The following is a 24829-nucleotide window of genomic DNA, read 5'->3' on the forward strand; positions in this document are numbered from 1 at the left end:
GAAGTTCCTCAGTGATTTGTTACAGCTGATTATCATTGAATAGTGCTAAAGCTTTCGTTTCTATCTGGGTTTTGTTTATGAAAATTCATACATGCAACATCATAATTTGTATAAAGTTTACTGCTACAGCCACTTTAAAATTGTATTGATTTGCATAACAAACCTAGTTTTCTTTTCAAAATTAGGGGTCCATTTTAGGGGCTATAAACTTGGGGTCGATGCTGATTGATGTCAGAAACCTTTTTAAAATCAGTAAAAATTATCTTTGGAATCTTCCCAGTTTCTAAGGCATTATTAATGTTGTAAACTAAGTGATGGAAGTATTTCTCGTTTAATGACCTTTTATGACCTTTTTGTATCTTTATGAACCCAAACTGACTAATTTTAGTTACAAAGGGATGAAAGTTAGAAAATTGGTGGAGTTATAAGGTCTTTAAAATAAAAGTTCAAAATAGGGATAAAATCCTTTTTAATAGACAGTGTATAGAAATTCACAAAAATACCAGATATTTCGGTTACATATACAGTGACCGTCATCAGTAGTAAAACTGCTGATGACGGTCAGAGTTTTACTACTGATGACGGTCACTGTATATGTAACCGAAATATCTGGTATTTTTGTGAATTTCTATACACTGTCTATTAAATATTCTCTCGCTCTCGATTAAATATTAAATATTCTTTATGCTCTCGAATTAAATATTCTTTATGCTCTCGATTCTTTAGTGCGTCAGCTATTTTTAGCTCTGATAAATTGTCAAAAAAAATATTCAATTCGGGAAAGACACTTAGGAATTTTTTTCAATGAGATTAAAGTAATCTATTTGCAGAGTTAACCTTGTTCCGCTTAAAATATATTTCCTTAAAAATAAAATATCCTTCGCTTTGTGTGTAGTATTCTTTATAGCCATTGATAAAATTCGCTGCTTCCCAAGAACTCCTCTCTCTAAGCCCTTGCCTCCCTAGCTCTGCCTCGATTTTTCTTAATTATGCATAAAAACCGAAGTTGAATCAGATTGAGCTTGTGGCAATCCCTGGGAAATAAAAATTATCTTTATAGTTGTTTATCTTTACAAGGTGAAGCTCCTTTTGATGACTCTGTATTGCTAGCAAGGCTCTCAGTACTGAAGTGTACTTATAATAGCAAAAAAAGGAAGAAAACGGCTTGAGTGACTGTGTCAATAAAAACACTCACCCAAATGGTTGTGAAAGTATGTCATCTTAAATGCCAATCCCTGATTCGCATCTTATCTTTGCTTATTTGCAGTGGTAAAATGTGAGTTTTTCAACGCTGGTGGAAGCGTCAAAGATCGTATAGGAATAAGGATGGTGGAAGATGCAGAAGCAGATGGGAAGATTAAGCCAGGGTATACTCTTATCGAGCCAACTTCTGGAAATACAGGTTTGTCTTTCTCTTAGTAAGTTGTATTGGTGAGTATTGGCGATTGTCCGATTTCAAACAATAGAGTATTCTATGAATTGCAAATTGCTGGACTGTTCAACTCAGTGCGCTCAATATGCTACATCCTTTACCTTACAATTGCAGAAATTTCTTGATTATCATGGCTAAGGAATTAGTTACTAGGTTTTGTTTAAGTCTCCTCAAATATACAGTGTTAGATATGGGGCATATTTGTGATACCATATTGAAAGCCCTACATTCCAACCAATAAATCTTCCTACCATCTCTCATTTTATAACATTGATTTGCTTTCAACTACTATTATTTTTTTTTTTTCTTGTAAAGCTACAGGAATGACAGGAAAAGTCAAAGGAAGAGCTGTTTGGTAAACACATTTTGAAATTTTTCCCAAAGGAGAAGGGTCTTTGAACTTATCTTAAGGGGGGCTATTGCTTCCGTCCTCTTTATGTCTCCCCTGTGCACAGGTATTACTATGGAGACTATTCCAGAGTGTACACCTTGGGGAAATTTGTTTTGGAAAAGTGTAGACACCAGTCAATATGGAGCTCTTAAATTTAATTTTTGATTATAAATTCACAATTTTCTTATTTAGTATTTTAAATATTTCAAGACTATCTTTGTAAAAAAAACAGCAGCTCAATCACGAGGTGCTTTCACGAAACTTGAAAATTTTCACTTAAAAACGAAAATTTGCTAAGCTCTACTTTGAATGCTTTGTAACATAAGCCCACTGCCTATATGTGCTTTATTTAGCCGTTTGGGCTTGAAGATCAGAAGACTCGAGCAAAGTAAGGGCCCGAGTCTCACCTGAATGAAGTGACGCACCTCGGCTCATGATGAGGGCAAGATTCAAAAAGCCTGAGAAGTGTGTTAGGTGACGGTAATTCGAAAATTTTGAAGCCACTTTAGTTATTGCTTCTGTGTTGAAAAGTAGCCAAAGTTTTGAATTGATTGAATAAACCGTTTCTGAGCTATAGCCATTTGTCTTGTTACTTGCGGAATGACCCTCGTATTTCATAATTTTACCTTTACTTTTATGGGGGAGACAAGAAAGATTATCTGGATGCTTCCACTGTACCTAACTTTCAAAAGTGTATTTCGCAACCTTGAATTTCCTACTCTTTGTGACAATGTTTTCTAATGTGTAGCTGCATTTGTGTGTGTATAAATGAGCAAGAGCGCCGGCAGAAAATTTTCCATGGGGGGGGGGGCAAATGCCAAACTATCAGTGGTGGTGGTTGGGTGACAGGGAATATATTTCAGTTTTTTTTTTACGTTGGAATGAGTTTATTTTTAAGTACTTTTAGGAAACATTTCTTAAAAAAAAAGAACAATGGAATTGCAAGAAAAATTAAATAAAATACAGCATATTTTAAACCGCAAGGATTCCTGCCAAAGAGATCGATTTTTTAATCAATAATATATTTAATTAAAGTGCGTTTAGTTTTAAAAGAAAATAAAACTCAAACCGATATTACAGAAAGATTGCTTCCGTAGATTATAACAGATTTAGACTTGTCTTTATACAATTTCCTACACCTTAGGATAGTTTACAGAAGGAGTAGAGATACTAAAAAAAATAATCCCGTCTGCACAGATACCACGTTTTGATTTTATAACAGTCAGGTGAAATGTACCTGTTTCACAACAGGACAATTCTCCACCTTAACACTAGATCCCTTGCATATTCACACATTAAAAAAAACAATAGCGAAAAGAAAACAAATTGTCTCCTGCGTCAATGATCTGTGTTTGGATTTTGATGGGCAATCAAACAGTTCATGGTAATGATCTTTAAGTACGGAGCGAGCGGGCTCAATAGTAACCGAAACTCTAAAAAATTGAATTTTAATAGCAAGTTTCATTAAGTTTAGTTTCACCCATCAAAAGCTACGAGCCTAAGAAAATTTGCCTCATTTTCTTAAAAAAAGGGGTAAAGACCCCCTCGAAGTCATAGAAAGTCATAGAATTTTAATGAAGATTACACCATCAGATTCAGCGTATCAAAGAACCCTAATGTAGAGGTTTTTGTAATTTTTGCCAGAAGAAAGATCACGGATACGTGTTTATTAGTTTCTTTTTTTTTTTCCCCTAGGGGTGATCGTATCGACCCAGTGGGCCTAGACCGTTGAGAGAGGGCTCACTCTAAAGGAAATGAAAGATTCTAGTGCCCTTTTTACGTGACCAAAATAAAAGGAGGGCAACTAGGCCCCCTCCCACGCCACCTTTTTCCCAAAATCGTCCGATCAAAATTTTGAGCAAGGTTTTTTATTCAGCATACTCGAAAGGCCCGATAACTGTGCCTTTAGAGATAAAATGACCCCCTACAGCCACTGGGGAAAGGTTTTTTATGTCATAAAATTAACATTGTTTTATTTGTTATTGGGAATATACATACATTTTTCGGGTGGGGAGGAAAGGAAGAATTTTCTGCTGGGAGGATTTTACACTGGGAAAATTTTATACGGAGAGGGAAGTTTTCAGGGGGTGAACTTTTCAGGGGAAATTTTACACTTGATGGATTTACCAGAATTCCTTTACGAAAGTTCTTTATGTCTTGCTTTTTCTTTACCGATTCAATTTTAGGAGTGGGGATGTTAAGGGTAATTGTCCGGGTTAAATTTTCGCCAGAACTGAATTGTCCAGAGGATATTTCTGTGGGGAGGGGGATTTTTCCGTGGAGGTGGAGCCAGGTATCCTGGCATTATTAAAAAAACAATCAGATATTAAATTGAAAAAAACAAGTTTTTTCAACTGAAAGTAAGGAGCAACATTAAAACTTAAAACGAACGGAAAGCAATACATATGTGAGAGGATTCTTTCAAAATCAGCATCTTAGTCCGTATGATACAGTTCAAACTTTGTCTCACTTCCTTAAAAAAGAATATCGAAACCTCAGGGTTGGTTAATTAGAAAGACAAACAATTTTTTTTTTGAAGTTCCGAAAAACATTAGAATAATGAGCGAGGTGTTGAGGAGGGGGGCAACCTCCCTCATATATGTAATAAGTTCTGTTCGTTTTAAGTTTTAATGTTGCTCCTTGCTTTCAGTTGAAAAAACTTTTTTATTTAATGAAGCTTAGAGATAAACATTTCTCGCAAGGCAATGAAGAAAGTATGTCAATTAAAGTAAAAGTATATAAAAATAGAAAAAGTAATTAATTAAAAAAATTACACAAAACAAATCCTACTTACAAAAACTAAGATATAAACTTCCAGCATTCAGTTCTGTTGAGCAATGCCGAAGCATTGGAAGGATATTTTTTTTAACAATATCGACAGTTTCGGACTTGGTTATCAAACACCAAAATATTTAACATTAAAACTAAGATTAAAAAAATCAAAAAACAAATTTTAATTCAATATTTTTAATTTAATCTTGAATACCAAAAACCAATATATTTGACACCTTTATGCTTCGTAATTAGAAAAAATTAAATCTTTTTCAAAGCGACAACTAGATAAATACAATCACTCCTCAATAAATGACAATAAAACACAAAAAACCTATCCGTTCAGGGGGAAAATACAAAAATTTCCAGCATTTCGTTCAGGGGAAACATTTCTGATTATAGTAGCTTAATATATAAGCTCATGGGTACTCTGGCAATGCAAGCAAAAGTTGACGGCATATTTTTACCGAAATTGACCCTTATTAAGTTGTTTTCCTTCTGTTTTCTTTAATTAGACGAACTTTCTTGGGTACTAATATCAGCAGTAATTACTAATAAACAAATGCATATTTAGGATCACCATAAAAAACTGATTCTTTGATAGAATGTTATCAATAGTTGGGCTCTTAAACTTTCATTAAAGGGTCAAAATCTATTGGCAGGCAGTCAACAATGGGGCAACAAACATTTTTTCTATTGTTTTTTACAGATTCTGCTTTTTTTTCTTTTAGTTTCCTAATAATTACTTTGAAGTCCCAAATTTCCAGGGGGGATAGCCCTCCTCCGAATGCCGGCGCCCATGTAAATAGCGACACCTGTTCCATTCTCGACATATACGTTCTCAACTGTCTGAATATTCTCTAGTAATGACCAGCCTTGATTTCTAATGTTGCTAGTGATCGGCAAAACACCTATGCGTAGTTTTTCATAGTCAGAAATAAAATTTCGTGGGATATGTCTAAGTGATTCTGACGTATTTTAACTTTGAGAAGTGCACTTTAAAGCCTAGATTTCCCAACTGTTTATGGGAATATTTTATGATATACATTTATTTGTGTAATAATGAGTAAAGTCTTTTTTTTTAAGTCTTTGATTTTTTTTTTCAGTGTAGTAAATATTTAAAGGATATTTTAACAATTTTGTATAATTTGAAAATAAACATGTATTACGTTTTTTTAAAACAAAATAATTGTAAAAACATTGAAACTTAAAGAAGCCTACGTGTCACGTTATGCCTGTTGTAAGCTTATTGGGCTTCAGTATGACTAAATTCGAAAAAAAATATTGGTTATTTAGTGACTTGAAAAGCGAATATTTTTCTTTTGATAGGAAACTTCAATACTGTAGCTTGGAATTTCTTTTATTTATTTATGGCTTTAGTTCGTTTTCGTGTTTGTTCTGAGCTAATGTGAACTTGAGCTATTTTTCAATATATTAGTGGGGAATTTGATATTTTAACCTTGACTTTCAACTTTTGGAATGCTTCCAGAGAGTAAACTGAGGAGGAGGTTTGGTTGGAGATGAGAGGGAGGGGGCCTGACAATACATTATTTCTAGTAACCCTGAAGAGTTCGAGATTATTTATTCAGTCCTTTAAGATGCGCTCCACACGTACAAGACCGAGGAGATCGGTACTCAGCGGTCTGTCATGTTATAGCGCCAGAGACAGCTGGAAAGGATTGTGTGTCCTGAAACAAGTACAAGATAGACCCTAGCTGGAAAAATAGGCGATTACTGTTTTAAATGGATGCTTCTGTGCAATGCTGACGAACGAACATGACAATTCTGTAAGGGGTTCTTGGACCTTTAAAAGTGACTAAATAAACTGTTTAGAAATTCCATAAAAGTTTGTTATGGTGATTTTCATTATAATACACCGATCATTTTGTGTTGTAACACCAATCAGGGTTTTGGCACTAGCTGCAACCCAGTAAAAGAAAAGTAACTGAGAAGTTTTCAACTAAACTACTCTCGGGCACGCTTTCAACTAACCTGTCTTGTGAAGAAAGTCTCTTCTCACGAGAAGAGATTCTAGAGAGAACGGGTGCCCAGTCGGAAATGTATATCCAAAAGAACATGTTTGTAATGACTGAAGTGGATTTTCAAAAATTCCGAAGAAGAGTGAATCCGATGTGACAGTGTCATGTTTGACTGCTATATAAATCGAATAGCACAATTCTGGGTGTCTTTCTCAGAATGGAGTGGGTTAGAAAGCTGATTATTCCCTTTTAAGCAAGGCGTCATTAACTAAAATTTCTGGTACAGTTATTAGCTTGATTGGATACACAGATCAAAGACCAAATTAGGAAGTATTGCATAGGGCTATGACTTGACTTATTCTTAAAGTCGTAGACAGGCGAACAGGTTATATGAAAGTTAATTTTGACTCCCATGTAATTTTTGTAAATCGACACAGAAAGCGCCTCGTTTTTGTGCCCTAAGGTATCGAAAACTACCCTTTTTGAGTGCCATTTCAGGAACGGAGAGCATCAGAAACTGGTTGTTTCCTCTTAAGTAAGGTATTATTTACGGATAATGCTGGTACATCGCCCGGTTAGTATGCGAATAATAGGGAGATTGAAACCCCTCTGCAACTTTTTTTTTCAAATTGAAGAATGTTACAATAAGAAGGCTGGATTTACTACTACTACTACTACTAACAACTCACCGCAGCACCAAGCCGCCTGAGGCCAACACAGCTACGTGCACTCCTCCATCCCAATCTATTTAAAGCCTCCTTCTTTACACCCTCACAGGAAGTTCCTATTTCCTTTAAATCATTCTTTATGACATCCTCCCACCCCAGACGAGGATGATCTGCTTTCCGTTTAGCCTTAGACGGTTGCCCGAAAAGGACAATCTTCGGCAATATGTCATCCTTCATCCGCAGAACGTGTCCTAGCTATCTCAACCTTTCTCTCATTATAGCCCTAGAAAGCGGGATATAAGCACATTTTTCTTACAGCCTACTGTTTGAAATACGGTCAGTCAGTCGGGTACCCAGAACAATCTGTTGGCAATTTCTGGGGAAAACATCTAGTAAATCTTCATCCGCTTTTTGGAGCGCCCATGCTTCAGAGTCATATTTGACCACTGTCATCACTGTACTTTCTAACATTCTAATCTTGGTTTGCAGACTTATCTTCAAATTCTTCAAAAAAAAAAATTTCAACTACGAAAAAACACCCTGAGCCTTGGCTATTCTACTTTGAACATCTTCACTGCTCTCACCGTCTTTACTAATAACTACCAAGGTAAGTGAAGCTGCCCACCTGATCAATCTGTTTCGTCACCCAATGTCATCTTTTCATCTTCACTTATTCCTAGCCTTAGTGACTTAGTCTTCTTAACATTAATTTTTAAACCTATTCTAGCACCCTGAACTCGCAAAACCTCTAGAAGTTCATTCATTTTACTCACACTTTCATCTAGTACGCTTAAATCATCAGCATAATCTAAGTCCAGGAGATTTTTTCCTCTCCATTTGATTCCGTGGTCTCCCATTGTTTTTCCTGTGCTCCAAAGTCCATCAAAGTGATCCATATAAAGGGGGATAGAACACAGCCCTGCTTAACTCCTGATTTAAAACAAAATCAGCTGCTAATCTCATTTCCTACATTAACCGTAGTAGTGTTATTCTTGTACATAGCACGAATCACTTTAATGTATTTGTCTGGTATACCATACAAAATCAGCTTAGAAACGCTCAAAATTGTTATCAACATGGAAAGAAATCGTAGTTCAAAATCTGGCGGAAAACACGCTCGTACTGAATAACTGTGGTCGATTTTAGCTTGAAAAACACACCGTCTGTTCAGCTTTACAAAGCATTTTTGATGTAGATTGCAGCTATTTTAGGACACAGTGGTTTAAGAATACTTTCAGAGTGCTTTATCAAGTACTGTTTCAGTTTCAATAAGGGCGTCACAAATTACAAGGGTGAAAACCTTTGCTTAAGCTTTTCTATCAACAAAATAGACCGCTCGTTCATAATCTATAAAACTGAGAACCAAAGGTGTCTGAAAACCTTTGCTTAAGCTTTTCTATCAACAGAATAGAACGCTCGTTCATAATCTATAAAACTGAGAACCAAAGGTGTTTGACAACTAAGGCACTTGTCAATTATTAACCTAAGAGTGAAAATTTGGTCGACACATCCTCTACTTTTTCTAAAACTGCACTGTTCTTCTCTTAAAACTTTGTCTACTGCATCTCTTAGTATAAAAAGTGTCATATTACTTAGTAATTTGGTACCTACAGAGACCAGACTAATGCCCTGATAATTAACACATTCATTCTTATCACCTTTCTTATACAGTGGTTTAATTAAGGTTTTCCTAAAATCATTAGGTACTTCCCTTTTTTCAAAAATCACATATTCAAAATCTTCAGTAACTTATTTCTAGCCTCAGAGCCACCATATTTAAGAAACTCATTTACCACATTATCAGCACCTGAACCTTATTATTTTTTAATTCTTGTAGTACTGTCGCTAATTCTTCCTCACAAAACAAATCTTCTTTCACATCCAAGGTATTACAAACTTTTTTATTTTCCTCTATATCTTTTCCTGTAACTGTATCTCGGTTTAGCAAATCTCGAAATGTTCCACCCATCTCTCTTTACCTCTTTCTTTATCACTCATTGTGACCCCGTTCCTATCTTTAACTGGGACGAGTATAGATGGCATATACTACTATAACTGATACCTTGAACTTTTTAGTCATAGAATGAGCAATTAGTATTCTATTATTAATACCTTCCCAGCCCAAACAAGACTTAGCAGCTTCCTTATTCATTATGATCCCTACTGCGTGTCTATGTACCCTATCCCTCCTGCCTGAGTAAACAAATTCAGTATTACCTATTTTCCTGCTTCCTACCCCTGGGATATGAGTTTCTGAAACTTCTAATAAGTCCAGTTCGAATCACGAGTTTTATGTTTTTAATAGAAATCTAGCTATTTGTTTGCTTATTTTACACACAAATATTCGAAGATAGTCATAGAAAAAACGTATGTAATTAAAAAATTAAGAACTATATTCATTTTAAACTTTAGCAAATGTACTAGCCCCTTTTTTCACTAATTTTAACCTTTGTTTGAGAGTTCAGGGTGCAAATACGATTGAAAATTAGTGTTAAGATGACTAAGTGGCTAAGACTAGGAGTAAGTGAAAGGGAAGAGGTGATTGGGCAACGAGAAGATCCATCAAGTGGACAGCTTCACTTATTTTGGTAGTATTATTAGTAAAGACGGTGGGTATAGTGAAGATGTTAAAAGTAGAATAGCCAAGGCCCCGAGTGTTTTAAAAAGGTTTGGAAGAGGAGGAAGATAAGTCTGCTAACTTTTTTAAAAGAGTTTGGGAGAAGAGAAAGATAAGCCTGGAAACCAAGACTAGATTATTGGAAGCAACAGTGATGACTGTGGTCAAGTATGGCTCTGAAGCTTGGGTACTCCGAAAGACGGAGGAGGATTTGCTAGATGTTTTCCAGAGAAATCCTACGGATTGTTCTGAGTACCTGACTGACTGATCACATTTCAAACAGTAAGCTGTACGAAAAATATAGGTAAATCCCGCCTTCTAGCGCTATAATGAGAGAAAGGTTGAGATGGCTAGGACATGTTCTCCAGATGAAAGATGAAAGATTGCCAAAGATAGTCCTTGTTGGCCAAACGAAAAGCTAGTCATCCCCGAATGGAGTAAGGGAAGATTTAAGGGAAATGGAGACTTTTGGAAGGGTGTAAAGAGGAAGGCTTTGAAAAGATTGAAATGGAAGAGAAGCGTGCGTAGCTGTTTTAGCCTCAGGCAGCTTGGTGCTGCAATGAGTTGTTAGTAGTAGTATTAGTAGATCTGGTTTGCCATCGTATAAAAATTTCAAATTTTGAGGTAATGATGTTAATTTTATTCTCAAATTAAGTTGGACATCCGATCTGTTTCAACGCTTATTTTTTAAGTACATCAAGGCTGAGAATGCTGCTGCATTCTGATTAGACCCCGGCACCACGCCGAGACGGGACGGCTGGTGGCGGTAGGGCCAACATCAGCGCGCCGCGCTGCCGGTACGACGTTGGTGCCGTGCCGTCGGTAAGATGTCGGAGGCGCGCCGCCGGTGCGATCAATGTTGACCGTAAACAATAATGTTTTCATCAGTCTTTCTCAAATCACAGCTTAAATTTACAACAGATTCGAGCCTATTTATGAGTTAAAAACTTCACAAGTCGCTGGCTGGAAACTGGTCCTCTTCGTTATTCATCAAGAGAAGTAGAAATTTGGTAGAAACGAAATGCCTATGGCGGTTCAGAACCCTTGCATAATACGAGTAGTTGAAGTATCTATTAGCTATGTATTCTTAATATAAATAATTATCAAAATTAGTAGTTTTTTTCATCGAGCATTACTGCATATAAAACTTCAAATACCGTATCACAAAATTCGTCAGTTATCTGGGTAAAAACTTTGAATATAACTTTGAACTTAGAAGCGTAATTTTTTCGTAATGCCCTTTGCCTATATTTGTTGTCACCTTTAAAACGGGTGAAATGGGCGACTTTGATATTGATTGTTGTTTTTTTTTTTTTTTTTTTTTTTTTTTTTTTTTTTTTTTTTGCTCTTTTGGATTCCAATAAAGCCTTCTTCTATTAAAAACATTTAAAAAAAAAATTCATTTTAAAGTTTTTTTTTGGCTTCTTTATAGAATGTATGTCATGTAGGCTAAGGCTGAACTGCTGTTTTTTATTGCTTTTGGCTGCTCTTTTGGATATTATTCATTTTTTTTATTTGGGGATTCATTCCAAATTATAAACTGATAAATACCTAATATCAGTCAAATTATAAACTGCATCTAAAAGGAGTAAATTTATCAAATTGAAAAATACATGATGAACACTTCACATGAGAACACTTCAATTACAATGACACAAAAAACACTTAATAGTTTATTCGCTATGAAGAAAAATTAAGTGCCAGATATTTTCTTAGGTAAAAAATGCAAAGCTCATCCGTTTTAATTGTAATTAAATGAAACAATATGCAGACTGAAGTAGCTCCAGGAAGATGTTGAAATTTTCATCCTAGTTCGTCACTTTTAATCCAAGCAAAATGTTAGGACACTTAGTATCAGTTAGTTTAAGCTTTGATTTCCAAATGCTCACAAGAATTACCAAATTTAAGAAAGTCGCAACAATAAGTCACCTGTGGTCAAAATACTCAAAGACTCCTCTTTGATCCCCCCCCCAGGCTCAAAGCTTCTGCTATGGTCATTTCCATGGAAATCTCCAAAGTTTCTTTTTAAAATAGCTTTCAAGCGTAGTTAGGGGTATTTAGACTTTTTTGTTTTTCTTCAAAGCTTTGGAAAAAGTGTTATAATGTTCCAAATGTTACATTTGTGCATACTTTTGGTAATCATTTGTGGGGTGATCGAATTTTCTAAACCACTGTAGATACGTAAGAACGTTGCAACATCTAGTACCCTGAGGTCATAAGACTGCCAAAGACTCCTCCTTGAACCTCCCAAATTGAATGCTTTTAGTATGACCTGGCTTTTTAATGTAACTTAGGCACTGGACCAAGGGCGCCAGTAATACTCGACCGCAACGTTAGGTGGGGATGTCGATGATATTGCTTTCGTCACACCAATTTGTTTTAGTGTGAATCTGCCTGGTACTTATGAATGAATGTTTTCAAAGTAAACCCGTTTCATCAATAAGAAAAAAAACGGATTGAACGCATATGTCACTTTCCCTTTGGACGATAAAACCATGCAAGTGCTGTATCAAGTATAACTCACGAAAATCTTGTTAATTTTGTCAACTTTTCAATTTTTTGGCATCCCTGCTTTCACTAAAAAAAATCAAGGTACTATCACTTGAATATAATAACTCCCTATGCCCCACCCCCGTCTGGATACCATCTTGATAAGATACCGTCTCTGCTTTAAATAAAAAAATAATTTACTTATTAGCACCCCTGCTTTAAAAAAAATCGGGGTATTATCATTTAAATATGATAGCTCAATACGCCCCTCCCCCCCTCTGGATACCACCTTGACAGGATGCCGTCTCTGCTTTAAATAAAAAAAATCAACTTATTGGGATCCCTGCTTTCAATAAATAAAATTTCGAGCTATTATGATTTAAATGTAATACCTCCCTACCCCCCCTCTGGATACCACCTTGATAGGATACCGTTTCAGCTTTTATTAGAAAAATAATTTACTTAATAATTAACTAGGTCACTATTGGGTCTATCAAAATATTTCAATGGTTTCCTAGGGAATTTGATATCATTTTCTTCTGTCTCCACTTTAAATGAAAAAAATAATTATCGTTTTGGCATCCCTGCTTTCAATAAAAAAAAATAAAAATAAAGGTATTATCATTTTAAAATGATAGCCCCCTATCCCCCCTTCCCTATAGGCAATAATTTACAATTTATTTATGAATCACGTTTTTGGGTTAACTTCCGGTTCAATCATTAATTCCCTAACCTTGTACATAGCTTAGTCTATAGCTAAATTTTGTCTCAATCGAAGGTTTGTTTTTTTTTTTTGGGGGGGGGGGGGTAAAAATGTTTCAGAAAGAAGATTGTATTTTCTATCTGGCGTTCAATAATTGAGTTTTAAACATTAAGAAAATCTTATCTAAAAACAGCAACAAAAAAAAAATCTGCAAACTTACAATTCAGCTGTAGAAACAATCTGTCGGCTGTCAATTTCAAAATCCAACAAAAGGCTGAAGCTGTGGGAGTGCAACATAAAATTGTTCTGAAAATGTTTACTTCCCCTGCTGGTATAGTTCTGTTTTTACCCCATGCACAAAACGAGGAAAAATTTTTTTTTGGAAAACTATTGGAAATTTTACTAACTTCACTGGAACTTTCCTGCTCCATTTCATGACCCCCATACACAGGAACAATTTAGAGCTTGTATACTTACCGCTTCAGAACTACAGACCGCTGACTACGAGAAAAACTCAGCTGCGAAAATAGTTGTATTACTCTGGCACGCCCGCCGGGAGGGGGGGACCTCCAGGCCAGACCCTCCTCGAAAGCTCATGATTTTTTTTTTTCCCATCATTTTCTGATACTTCTCACCGAATAAGGTATTTGAAGGGCTAGGCCCCTCCCTCGAAACAAATGGCTGCGTACGTTCCTGGTGTTGCTCCACAACACAATAAGTTTGGGACTATTATTCTACACTATAATCTGCTTTTCATTTCAAGCTATTGTTTTTCCCTTTTTTGTCCGAGTAATGAAAGATTGAAAAAATTTTTAGAAATATCTGAAAACAATGAAATGAAAATACGTATAGTACGAATGAACAAATATCAAACTACTTCGAAATATTAACTTCTCAAATCCAATCATTTGCGTTCAGTCTCCATATTTGATTATTTTATAGCTTAATTAGACTTCATGTTTACTCGTTTAGAGCAATTATCGTTGCAAATTTCTAAACAATTAAGTAGGTCAGAATGCGGATTATTCACTATTTCCAACTTATTTTCAGGCCAAGATATTCGAAGTTTATTGCCTAGATTGATAAGAATAAATTTGTTTGAAAACGATTCTAAAAAACACTGAAAGTCAGATGTGTTAATACCCTGACAGTTTAATATTAAACTGACACTAAAAATTGCTCAGTGGAATAATTAATAAGTCTATAACAAGCAAATCTATCAATATATTACATTTTTTGCTTAATACAATTATTTGCCTTCCTTGCAATATAAAACCTAACAAAATCTACCGGGGTTTGTTCTGGTTTATTGTTGTCAGCTAGTATTGGAAAATAATTTAATTCAGCTGAAGTCTACTTATTTTAGCTGGAAGCTGTTTTATGAATTGATATAGATGAGGATGCTTCTAATTTCGCTTATATTCCATATTTTTTCTGGATGAGAAAGGCAAATATGGATAGAGGGTTATTAATTGTGTGATAGAGATTCATTTTTCTTTTCCATCTTCATGTCCTTTATTTTGAGCATTGGTGATAAATTATAAATTCTTGGCTTCCTTGGACAAGCTTTGCCTCAGAGGTATTTGTCTTATTTGCCATATGTGTGTGCTTTGTGTTTATCGTTTGAAAGAAATTATATTTAAGCATTATTTTCCCTCTGATATACTTAGCTGAATCTTAGCTAAAACGGATTAAGTGACTTGATTATACCGAGCCAACTCAGTGACCTCGGACAATACTATTCTTTATGCAATCATTTTTAAAATGAAGACATCAAACAAAATGATGGAATTGAAATTCACGCCGCGTATTAAACACTTGGCATCTATTATTTCGTGCCAAACCTCACAGCTTCACAAGGACAGCTGCCTTATTAATTATGAAAACATGAACATGATCTAAAATTCACTGGCGGGGTTTCCTCTGTGGAAAACACTTTTTCGTCTCATCTGAAGCCACTTAAGGCCGTCGAGAGTAAAGCCATAAAAACTTTTGGCCTGCCCAGGCTATGTCCTTTCACAGACCTGTACTTTGATACGGGTTAGAATAGCCTCTTGCAAGTAATTCAATTGAGTAATGTTCGTCTCTTACATTCATCCTTCACAAACTCTATCCTGAATTCCGGGTCTCGCTACTTCAGTAGATGTTCTCTCTGTCACTCAAATCCTCAATCCCGTTCCACAGCCCCAAATTTTGCATTGCCAAAATAGTGCGTAGTCCAATCTCAGAATGGCCCCATCTACGGAAGAATTTCCCCCAATCAGTTGAACCGTTCAGACCTCATGCTTATTTCTTTTCTTTCTTTCTTTCTGTAGCGTTTTTCTTTCTTCATGTTTGTTCTTTAAGTTTCCTTTCTTCTCCTTTATTAAAGTGTAATATTTAAATAATTGGCTCGCTAAATTTTTGCTTCTGAGGCATGTATTTTAGTTGAATTGCATTTTGTTAAGCTGTTGTAACACTAATAAGTAAATGACTGAAATTAATTTTGGACAGTTCGTTTCTTATGATTTTGGATATTCTTCAGTCCCCAGTAACAAGCTTTAATTGTTCCATATGCTTTACATATTGTAAGTTAAGTAAGGATAGTTGCTTTCTTTTTAGGAATCGGTATTGCACTAGCTGCTGCAGTCAAAGGCTATAGATGTATCATATGCCTACCAGAAAAGATGTCAGTGGAAAAAGTTGATACTTTGCGAGCGCTGGGAGCAGAGATAGTTCGGACTCCAACATCTGCATCTTTCGATGCTCCTGAGTCTCATATACAAGTGGCTCAAAGACTACAAAGAGAACTTCCAAATGCCTATATTCTTGATCAGTACAGGAACCCGGCAAACCCGCTTGCTCACTACGATATAACAGCTGAAGAGATAATTGATCAGTGTCAGGGCCAAGTAAGTTTAAGCAGATTGTCAACTTGCTGTACAATTGTTGTCTCTTGTACGTCCTACTGCAGTGGAGTTGTTTGCACAAGTCCATTTAATATTTTTTATTGAGGAGTATGCTAGAGTGGGTTTTACACCTCCGTTCTGGTTTAAAATTTTGGAGTGGGAAGGTGGTTCTTCATCTCGTGATGGTCTTTGGCATGCCTTGTATATTGAAAAAAAGTCCACGTTCAGGGGAAGACAGATGCTAGATTTTACGCTTTTACATACTGAGTGCAGATATGATAACCAGGAAATAAGAAATAATCCTAAATAATTGAATATAAACACTGAAATTGACTCAAACTGTGGGTGGGAGGGCATGATATTTATCATTATTTCAAACATTGACTATAAAACTATTGCATATTTGCGTGTTGATGTGTTTTCGCAAAGATTTATGTGTTGCAAACGATTAAGAATTTCTAATCGGTTACTATGCTCTTGATTAAGTTATTCTTAGCCTTCCACAGACGCAAATACAAAAATATTGCCCTCAGACAACGACATCTTTAAATGTTTCCAATTTTGCCGTTTTCGTCAATTTTTATAATAAATTAAAGCTAGGGAATTAAAGTTGTTTTCCTTGAATAAAATAGAAAACTCTGATAAAACTTTCTATATTTAATTGGAAAATTCTATCATAGTTCTTCAATTACCAACCTTTACGTAACAGTTCTTTGCTTTTTTTCCGGCGTTCTTGTTTTGCTTTTTTTCTTCTTTTTTTTGAAAAAAGTGGTATTGAAAGTTTACGAGAATTAAGTAATGTAATTCTGCATGCTGGATTCAAATTGAATCAGTCTTCTCTAGAGCCTGTGTTTTATGTATAATAATTTTTTGAATTTAGTTCCGTCTGAACCCAGACGTGTGTGCATATTTTTGGTTTGCGAGGGGGGGGGGGGGCTTAGGTAAAACCATAACAATTACACAATCACTGGTGAAAATATAACACGAAAATCGTAAAACTTTCAAGACTAGAAGTGGGGGAAGGAGGAGATGGACTCAAAGTTTCCTGCCCCCTATCTGCGTATTTTTCTGTTTGGAACACCAAACAATCAACCACAAAGTTTAAAGAAAATAATGCGCAAATAGTGCATAAACGAGCTTTTGAAATCTAAATTCTCATGGATACAAATATTAGATACAAAAATCTAACTAAAATATTGAATTTAGGGAAAAAACTGCTTTAAATTTTTTTCATAGACACTTAAATTGAATTTCTCTTTTTTTTAAGTACGGAGCACAATGGAACTGAAATTTGCGAAGATTAACCTGATTTATGCCAAGGCACAGAATAAATTTTTTTTTTCAGGTAGACAGGATGTTTACCCCTTTGGTAAACAGGATGTAAGCTCCAGTTACGGCTAAACCAGGGCATTGTTTTGTCTGTTTCTGAAAAATCAAAAGGACGTGAAACAAGTCATTTTAAAAACAAAACAGAAACGAGTGACAAAGAAAACTCATCCTCTCTTCTGTTTTTTTTTCCCTTGAGAAACAAGAAGAACAGAACAATTAATTTTATCCTGAAAACAGCTTTTTTCATCTTTCCCCAAAATCTACATTTACCAGAATTCCGGGCTTAAGCAAATTGAGAACATTGTACTTTTTACGGCCAAATAGCTGACAGTATCGAGGATTGTACGCTTAGTATTATTAATTTTCAACTAATCTGCGTTAAAAAATCAGTGAGAAGCATTAGACTTTTGTTAAAGTGCATAAGATCTCAATATTTTTCCCTTGTATATTGTCTGTGGGATCATGCAACATGCAACTGTCCGCAAAATTTATCTGAATAACTGCTGTTGCCGTCAGTATGTTAAACAGGAAGATTTGCCACTATCCCTGACACTTGGCACTTTTAGTCAGAGTGTGTGCAGGTATAATTGTGTAATTATTACTTTCCCGACCAAAAAAAGACTTAATAGCTTCGGTTTTCATTCCAGCATGAATAATCTTTTTCGTCTAATTTAATTTAATATTTCCCCACCCTCTGTGATTATTTAACCCCGATAAATTCCAAAATAAGTTAAGTTCAAAACGCCTAAGCCTGTAAACCCAAATATCAATGCGATAGTTTCTTTCTGTGTTACATCATTCTATGTTGCGATGTTCATGTATTTGAAATTATGGAACTTCATGGAAGAACTTCATGCAGGAGAACTTCCCGACCATGGAAGGCAAAGAGTCTTCCCGACCATGGAAGGCAAAGAGTCTTCCCAGTGCAAATCAGGGACCAATAACTTTTTCTGAAGTCCTACAACAGAACTGTTGAAGCCGGCTTATCACCAGACAGCAGGTAGCTACTGGGATCTTCAGCTTAATGAGGATTCTGTCCAAGTCTGGGCCCATCTTGCTCTCTAAATGATTGAAAGCAAATAAATGGGTTCTAATTCACGGAAATGTAGTGGAGGGGTATTTCTTTTCGATTTTCAATGAAGATACAGAAAGAGGTATTTTTCAATGGAAATACAAAAAAGAATGTTTTTTAATCAGGGGGGAGGAGGAAGATGTCTATTGGAGAAATTGCCCCCCCCCTCAGATTCTCATCCCTGATCACTTGTCAATGCAGCTTCCGCCAACAAGAATTAATGTCTGGCATTAGTAAATTTCAGGTCCATTATCACCGAATAGTAATATGTTCATGTCTGCAAATATAATACTATATTGGGTAGGCAGCCCATACATAATACAATTACATATGAAGATGCAGCCTAAAAATCCCATCAAACGGAAGAAATTTAGAAAACTATCTGTTTCTCAAAATCTAGTTAAATGATGTGTAGTTCAATTGGTTCCCCTCGAAGGGTGCCGCTCCTCTAGGTCAAAATGCAAACCGGTTCACAGGCATAGCTGCAGTTTGATGAATGCTTCCCCGGAGGAAAAGAAGAAGAAAAAATAGTTTATGGCGAAGCGAGGACTATTTGAACCCATTTCTGATCCTTAAATTTATGCTTAGACACATTCCTGAAAGCTTTGTTTATATAATTATGTCTTAATGGCTTTTCCATTTAGGGTAATTAAGGAAACGTTAGTTAAGGGAGTGATGATGCTTCTCCTACTTAAAATATGCATAAGTAACCAAATCTTATTAAACTTTGTATCAATTCAAAGCACAGTTTTGTTTTCTTTTCATTTGATAGGCTTCCCTGAATTGTTGTTGCTTACATCCTGTAGTTGCGAGTTTTAAGTACGAGTTGCGAGCAACCTAACCATGGCTATATCAGACCTCAAGAATATTCAGAAAGGCAGTTAAAGAAATTGCTCTTTTCGGGGATATAGCCTTAGCCTTCACATATATATCTTGGTTATACTGAAACTATGCAATGTAGGCTAGTAAAAGTCATGCTACTGTGTCTATTATAATTATTGCCTATTATGATTAGTATATGCATAGCTTTAACTTGCTTTCATCTTATTAAAAAACACAGTAATAACTTGCAGCTCAGAGCTTCTTGTTTCTTTCAATAACAAGTGACTGTACTTGCATTTAATCTATGTTAATTAGATAGCTTTGTCTAAGATTTAAACTAGAGTTGGTGAGTATGCAGACGAGATACCTTTCCGAAGTATGCATTAAATACAAGCAACTAATTGGCAATGGATTCTCATTTTTTTTAGTTGGATGACTAAATGCAGCATGCTAAACAATACAGACTAAGTGAACTCGGCACAACTCAAAACATTTTTGATAATTTTATTGCCTTCTGATGAAGTCTACCTCGTGTACACCTGCACTAGTTTGGCCAGTTGACTGCTAATATTTGCAAAATTCTGCACAGGCTTTGGTATTTGAGGTGTCTTTGCAAAGGCTGTACGCATAACGTATTAAACTCTGTGATTTTGGTTGCAATTATACCTGAATTGGCAAAAAATTGCAACATTCCGAGCTGTGCTGGACTCTTAGCTCCCATACCCGCGCGAATTTTTGAAATTCGGACTTGAAAAACAAACAAACAAACGGAAACAAGCGTAAAAGGCAAAACGAAAAAGCGGGCATCCTGAAAAAGAACAGGACTGATAAGAACAAAAATATAAAAAGGCATAACCAGTTTTGTTTCTGTTTTTGTTAATGTGAGAACAGAAAAGAAACAGAAAACCCAAAAGACAGAAGAGAGCAGTGCTCAAAACTGTTCCCGTCCGCCTTTAGTCTACAGTGTCTTTGACTTCCCTTTGTTAAGCTGTGCGAATGCTCTTTGTTCCTCTAATGGTCGACATTACTTGCGCTCCATTTCCAAACAGCTTTGATCAACAGTACGTACGCCGTCTCTGACCCCATTTAGTAAATACTACCTGAGTTTCGTGTCCAACTCTTTTTAGTAAACAATAAGTACAGTTTATTTAGCAAAAGGATATTTAAATTGGGCCCTCGGGTTCTCCACGAAACCAAATATGTCAAAAAAAGAAACGAACAGAAAATACCACAGATACGGGTTATGTTGCCATTCTAACGCTCAAAAGGACTCGAGTGTCAATTATCTCTTACTGGAAAATATATTGTTCAAATTGAAAATTTTGTTTAGCCATCTGACATTTCTGCAGTTATGAAAGGGACTGGATTTAAAAGGAAGAGAACAGTAAGAGAGAACGCAAGTGTTTTATGCCGAAAAATATTTATCACAGTTAAATAGGGTGTTGCCACCCCTCAAACTCCCCAAAAATCCTTGAGTTCCTTGCGTTTTACCGATAGATTCATAAACTACTTAAATTGTAAGTTTTGTTTGACCAATTGGTTTTCAATTTGTTTATAAGGAATGAATATAAAAAGAAGAAATTATTGATAAAAGTATATTTTATGTCATCTTAATAATTCTGCCCTAATTATTACATGTATACTAAATGCAAAAAAATCAATTCTTGAAAGTTTGAGAATCATTTGATTTTTTGATAGTATGATAATAAAACAAAAAATATAAAAGATAAATTTCCTTTTAGTAAAGCACGAATGATATCCTAGCCAGTAGAGGGGTTTGAAGGGGAATGGGAACCACCCCTATTAATTTATGCCCTTAATAAGTGTCGGCTCTGTTTTTTTTTTTTTTTTTTTTTTTTGGTTTGCGCGACAAATTTCTATTTTAAATTATAGAACACAAACAAAACAAAAATAAAAATTCTTAAGTTAAACTTCGAATCTGCATGAGATATGTTGAATGCATACTTCCTACTCATTCAAAATTTTGTTTTGTAATTGTATATAGGGATCCTGTAGCTAAGTTGAAAATAATATTTAAAATGGTCTTTTTAAGTTGTTGACTCTGCTTATCTTTGCCTAATAAGTTTTTTAAAGGTCGACATGATTGTGGCGTCCGCTGGAACTGGAGGTACTGTAACTGGAATAGGAAGAAAGTTAAAGGAAAAGATCTCTTCTTGTAAGATTGTTGGTGTTGACCCTGAAGGATCTATTCTGGCAAGACCAGTTCACATGAATGAAACCAGTTCAGGGGGCTCATATGAAGTCGAAGGAATCGGATATGATTTCATACCAACAGTTTTGGGTAAGCTTCTTAGATTTATTTTTCCTTTATAAAACATACAAGAAACTAGCTACATGCTTGGGCGTCATTTTGGTGTTTATCAGGTCATTATGCTGTAATTGCTGAGGCGATGGAATATAAAACTATTTTTTTCTTTGTATGTGCACAATATTGGAAAGTAAAATGTAAATGTCGGAATTCTTATCAGAAAAGATTAGACAAGCTTTAGACCTTCATTTTTTTTATTTTTCTTTTTTGTATAGGAGGGGAGAGATGAGAAGCGCTTTAAATTGTTAATGGGGGTTCTGTGTTATTGGTTTTTTAGTGTTGCTAATTTAGATAATATATGATAGAAACGATATATTTCTGATGCTACCAAATTTATTAGCTTTGGCAATTTTATATTACAATATAACCCTTATTCGAAACTTAATAAAAGTCAATAAATCATTGTATAACTTGAAGTATTTGACAACAATGCCGAGAAAGCTTTTCTCATGACAGGCTAGTATCTAAAATGGAAGATGAATAATCTCAGTGAGATAAAAAGAAAAGGTAAGTTTATTTGTTTGAATTGTCCGTAGTGCAGATCCCTTGAAATTTACTATATAGGTTTTAACTGACTTGAGTTTAGTCTGCTAAAAAGTCTTTTCTATTATAGACCATTCTGTTGTTGATGAATGGTACAAATCTAATGATAAAGACTCATTAACGATGTCAAGACGTCTGATCAGAGAGGAAGGACTGCTTGTTGGTATGCATTTCAATTTTTTTTTTTTATACAACCCTTTATAGTGTATTTGTTTGCGCAATATAAACGAAGCCATGACATAAGAGTTCAAAATATACCCCGTTTGTGTTGCAAGGTGATACACACGCTCTTATTTTTCATAAACGAAATTTATCATAGGTAAATGTCGTTGAATAATTGTGTGATATGAAATATCTGACAGCGATATCGGAGAAAACTGTCGGAAGAAAACGGAAAGATTACTCGCTTCTATAATTCTCAGGTTTTTTTTAACTCTTCATTAAACAAATGTATTTGTTAGATATAATTTCGTTCCACAAGTGGATATAAATAAAAGTGATTTATTGCACTTAAAACGGTCACAAAGTATACCAAACTTTAGTCACTATATCACGTTGCTAATAATCCATTTAGGACGTTTTGTTGTCTTCTTTTAAGGATAGTGAAAATTAAATTTCATTGTTTGTTTTGGTTAAGTGGAAACTTACACAACTGCATCTTAAAAAAACTAGGAAAAATCAGCTATTCAATTTTAGTGAAAAACACCTCCTTATTTAGTTTTTGGTAGCAGTGGGTGCCAAATTCAAGAAATAGAAACGTTGGCGAAAAATCAGCAAACAACGGGTTAGAATACACTCTCGCCGTTTACCCGTACCATTTAACCAAACACTTGGAAAACTATAGGTTTCACACTTCGCCTGCGAGTCCAGGAGACTTGTTTGGTCATGTGTCAATCCTATTTCGCGGTATTCCACCTTTAGACTACAAGCGGCCAAGCCTTATTAGGCTTAGATTTCACTTGTTCGCCGTCTCTGAGTCTAAGCAAATTCAGTCCCAGATTTTGTATACAAGTCCAGTGGACATTGTACGTCACGCATCAACCCAAAATCAATCCAATCTTTCATCCATTAATTCTATGACTATTTACCTTAGTTCTGCCCTAGGAATGACGTATGGACGAATGATAGATAGACTTATCTATCAACAAATGAAATGACACCATTTTATACAACCCTAAAAAGGGGTTTATCCGAGATTTGCCTCTCACTTACTCAGTCGGACTATCTGGCTTGACTTTTTCTACAATTAGCCATGGCTTGATGCGTGCCGGCAACTACTTGATTTTAACTGTAATAGTTTGCAAGTTTAAATACAGGAAAATTGGTAAGGCAACTAATCCCAAATATTGTCATTAGTTCTAAGAAGGAAAAAGAAGAAACACTGCACTAAAAAGATAATTATAAAATTAAAAAAAGATCCCCTTCGAAAAAGTGTCTTTAAGACCGATTGACATTCTTTCAATAGCCTGTCATCCTAAGAATGTTTTCCTTAACATATATTTCCAGCTTCGAATTTTAGCATTTTGAAACTTGTGTTAGTCTACAACCATGGTTTTCTATAGATTCCAAAATATTATTATGGTTTAGCGTCTCTTCTTTTAGTTTGTTTACAAGTACCTTCAACACAGCAATTTACAGAGTACATTTTGCTGCTTGTCTTTCCGTCTTCGTTAATTAGGTAGTCTTAACGGTAGTATTATGGTATGTGGAAATGCTAATCTTCTCGCTGGTAATGCTAATGAACTTAAAGGAAGAAGATAGGCATTGCTAAGATTCATATTTAAACGCTGAAGTGGTGGAATTTTTTTTTTAAATGTTACTGACGATTTGCACTGTGTTTTGACTCATCCGCGTAATGGTTTGTGTTTTTTTATATAGGTGGCAGCTGTGGTGCAGCCGTTTCTTGTGGACTGAGAGCTGCAAAGCAACTTAAAGAAGGTCAACGTTGTGTTATTATCTTGCCTGATGGGCTGAGAAATTATATGACCAAATTTCTCAGTGATCAGTGGATGATGGACAAGGAACTTCTTGAGATATCCAGCGATCCTAGTCAGTTACATTGGTGGTCAAATCATCCCGTCTCCCACCTAAAAGTAGGAGAGCTTTATATTAGGCTACATTATAGAAGTTATGGTGCAGTATCCTTTAGTTCTAAAGTTTCACAAGTTTATTATTGTTAAACTTTCTGTCGTGCAGAAACTTCAAGGACTTTGCAGTATGCACCAGCGTTGCATGTCTTATTTATAATAAATGCGCGACTACTGATACTGACAGATCACGCAAGGCAAGATAGTTTGACAAAAATTTAGAAATGAAATACAAGACTCAATAGAAAGTAGTAAAGGTAGATTTTCTTTTTCCTGGACTCCCAAAAGTAGACAATAAGTTTAATACCATGTCTGTCACCGACTGATTGCCAAAGAAAAAGAAAAAAAGTAAAGAATACTGCACTGAACTATACAGCCCCTACCGCCGGTGCTGATATTCGTTTCATGACCCTTCAGTCAGGAACTGCAACGGGGGTTTGAGGGCCAGCCATACTGGCCTTTCGCACATCCTCCTTGTTTACTTTCCCCAGATTTCTCCACATAGAGCTGGGTTGGCTCTGGATGAGCTTACAGAATCGTACCACTGACCCTCGTTCCAAACCAAACAACCAGTGACACCAGGACCCGAGCCCCTGTCCTCACGGACAAAGGATTTGAAATCTAACGTGCTAACCACTTGGCTAGGACGGCTCCTAGCCACCTACCACGTAAACACTTAATTAAGAATTATCGAACTAATCATTGTG

At 35.6% G+C, this 24829-nt stretch overlaps 1 protein-coding gene across 2 annotated transcripts in view; it reads left to right on the forward strand.

Moving 5' to 3' along the window:
* Positions 1–24829, forward strand: part of LOC148950244 (cystathionine beta-synthase-like protein) — a 54361-nt gene that overhangs the window by 18137 nt on the left and 11395 nt on the right. For both annotated transcript variants that reach the window (XM_089092259.1, XM_089092260.1), the window contains exons 3-7: positions 1268–1402; positions 15654–15943; positions 21258–21465; positions 22106–22198; positions 23914–24128. In XM_089092259.1, the coding sequence (XP_088948385.1) occupies positions 1268–1402; positions 15654–15943; positions 21258–21465; positions 22106–22198; positions 23914–24128 (941 nt within the window). The remainder of the gene's footprint in view (positions 1–1267; positions 1403–15653; positions 15944–21257; positions 21466–22105; positions 22199–23913; positions 24129–24829) is intronic.

Source organism: Artemia sp. Qi Xiang Cuo, chromosome 7 (genome assembly GCF_049724085.1).
Source record: "Artemia sp. Qi Xiang Cuo chromosome 7, ASM4972408v1, whole genome shotgun sequence".
Lineage (NCBI taxonomy): Eukaryota > Metazoa > Arthropoda > Branchiopoda > Anostraca > Artemiidae > Artemia > Artemia sp. Qi Xiang Cuo.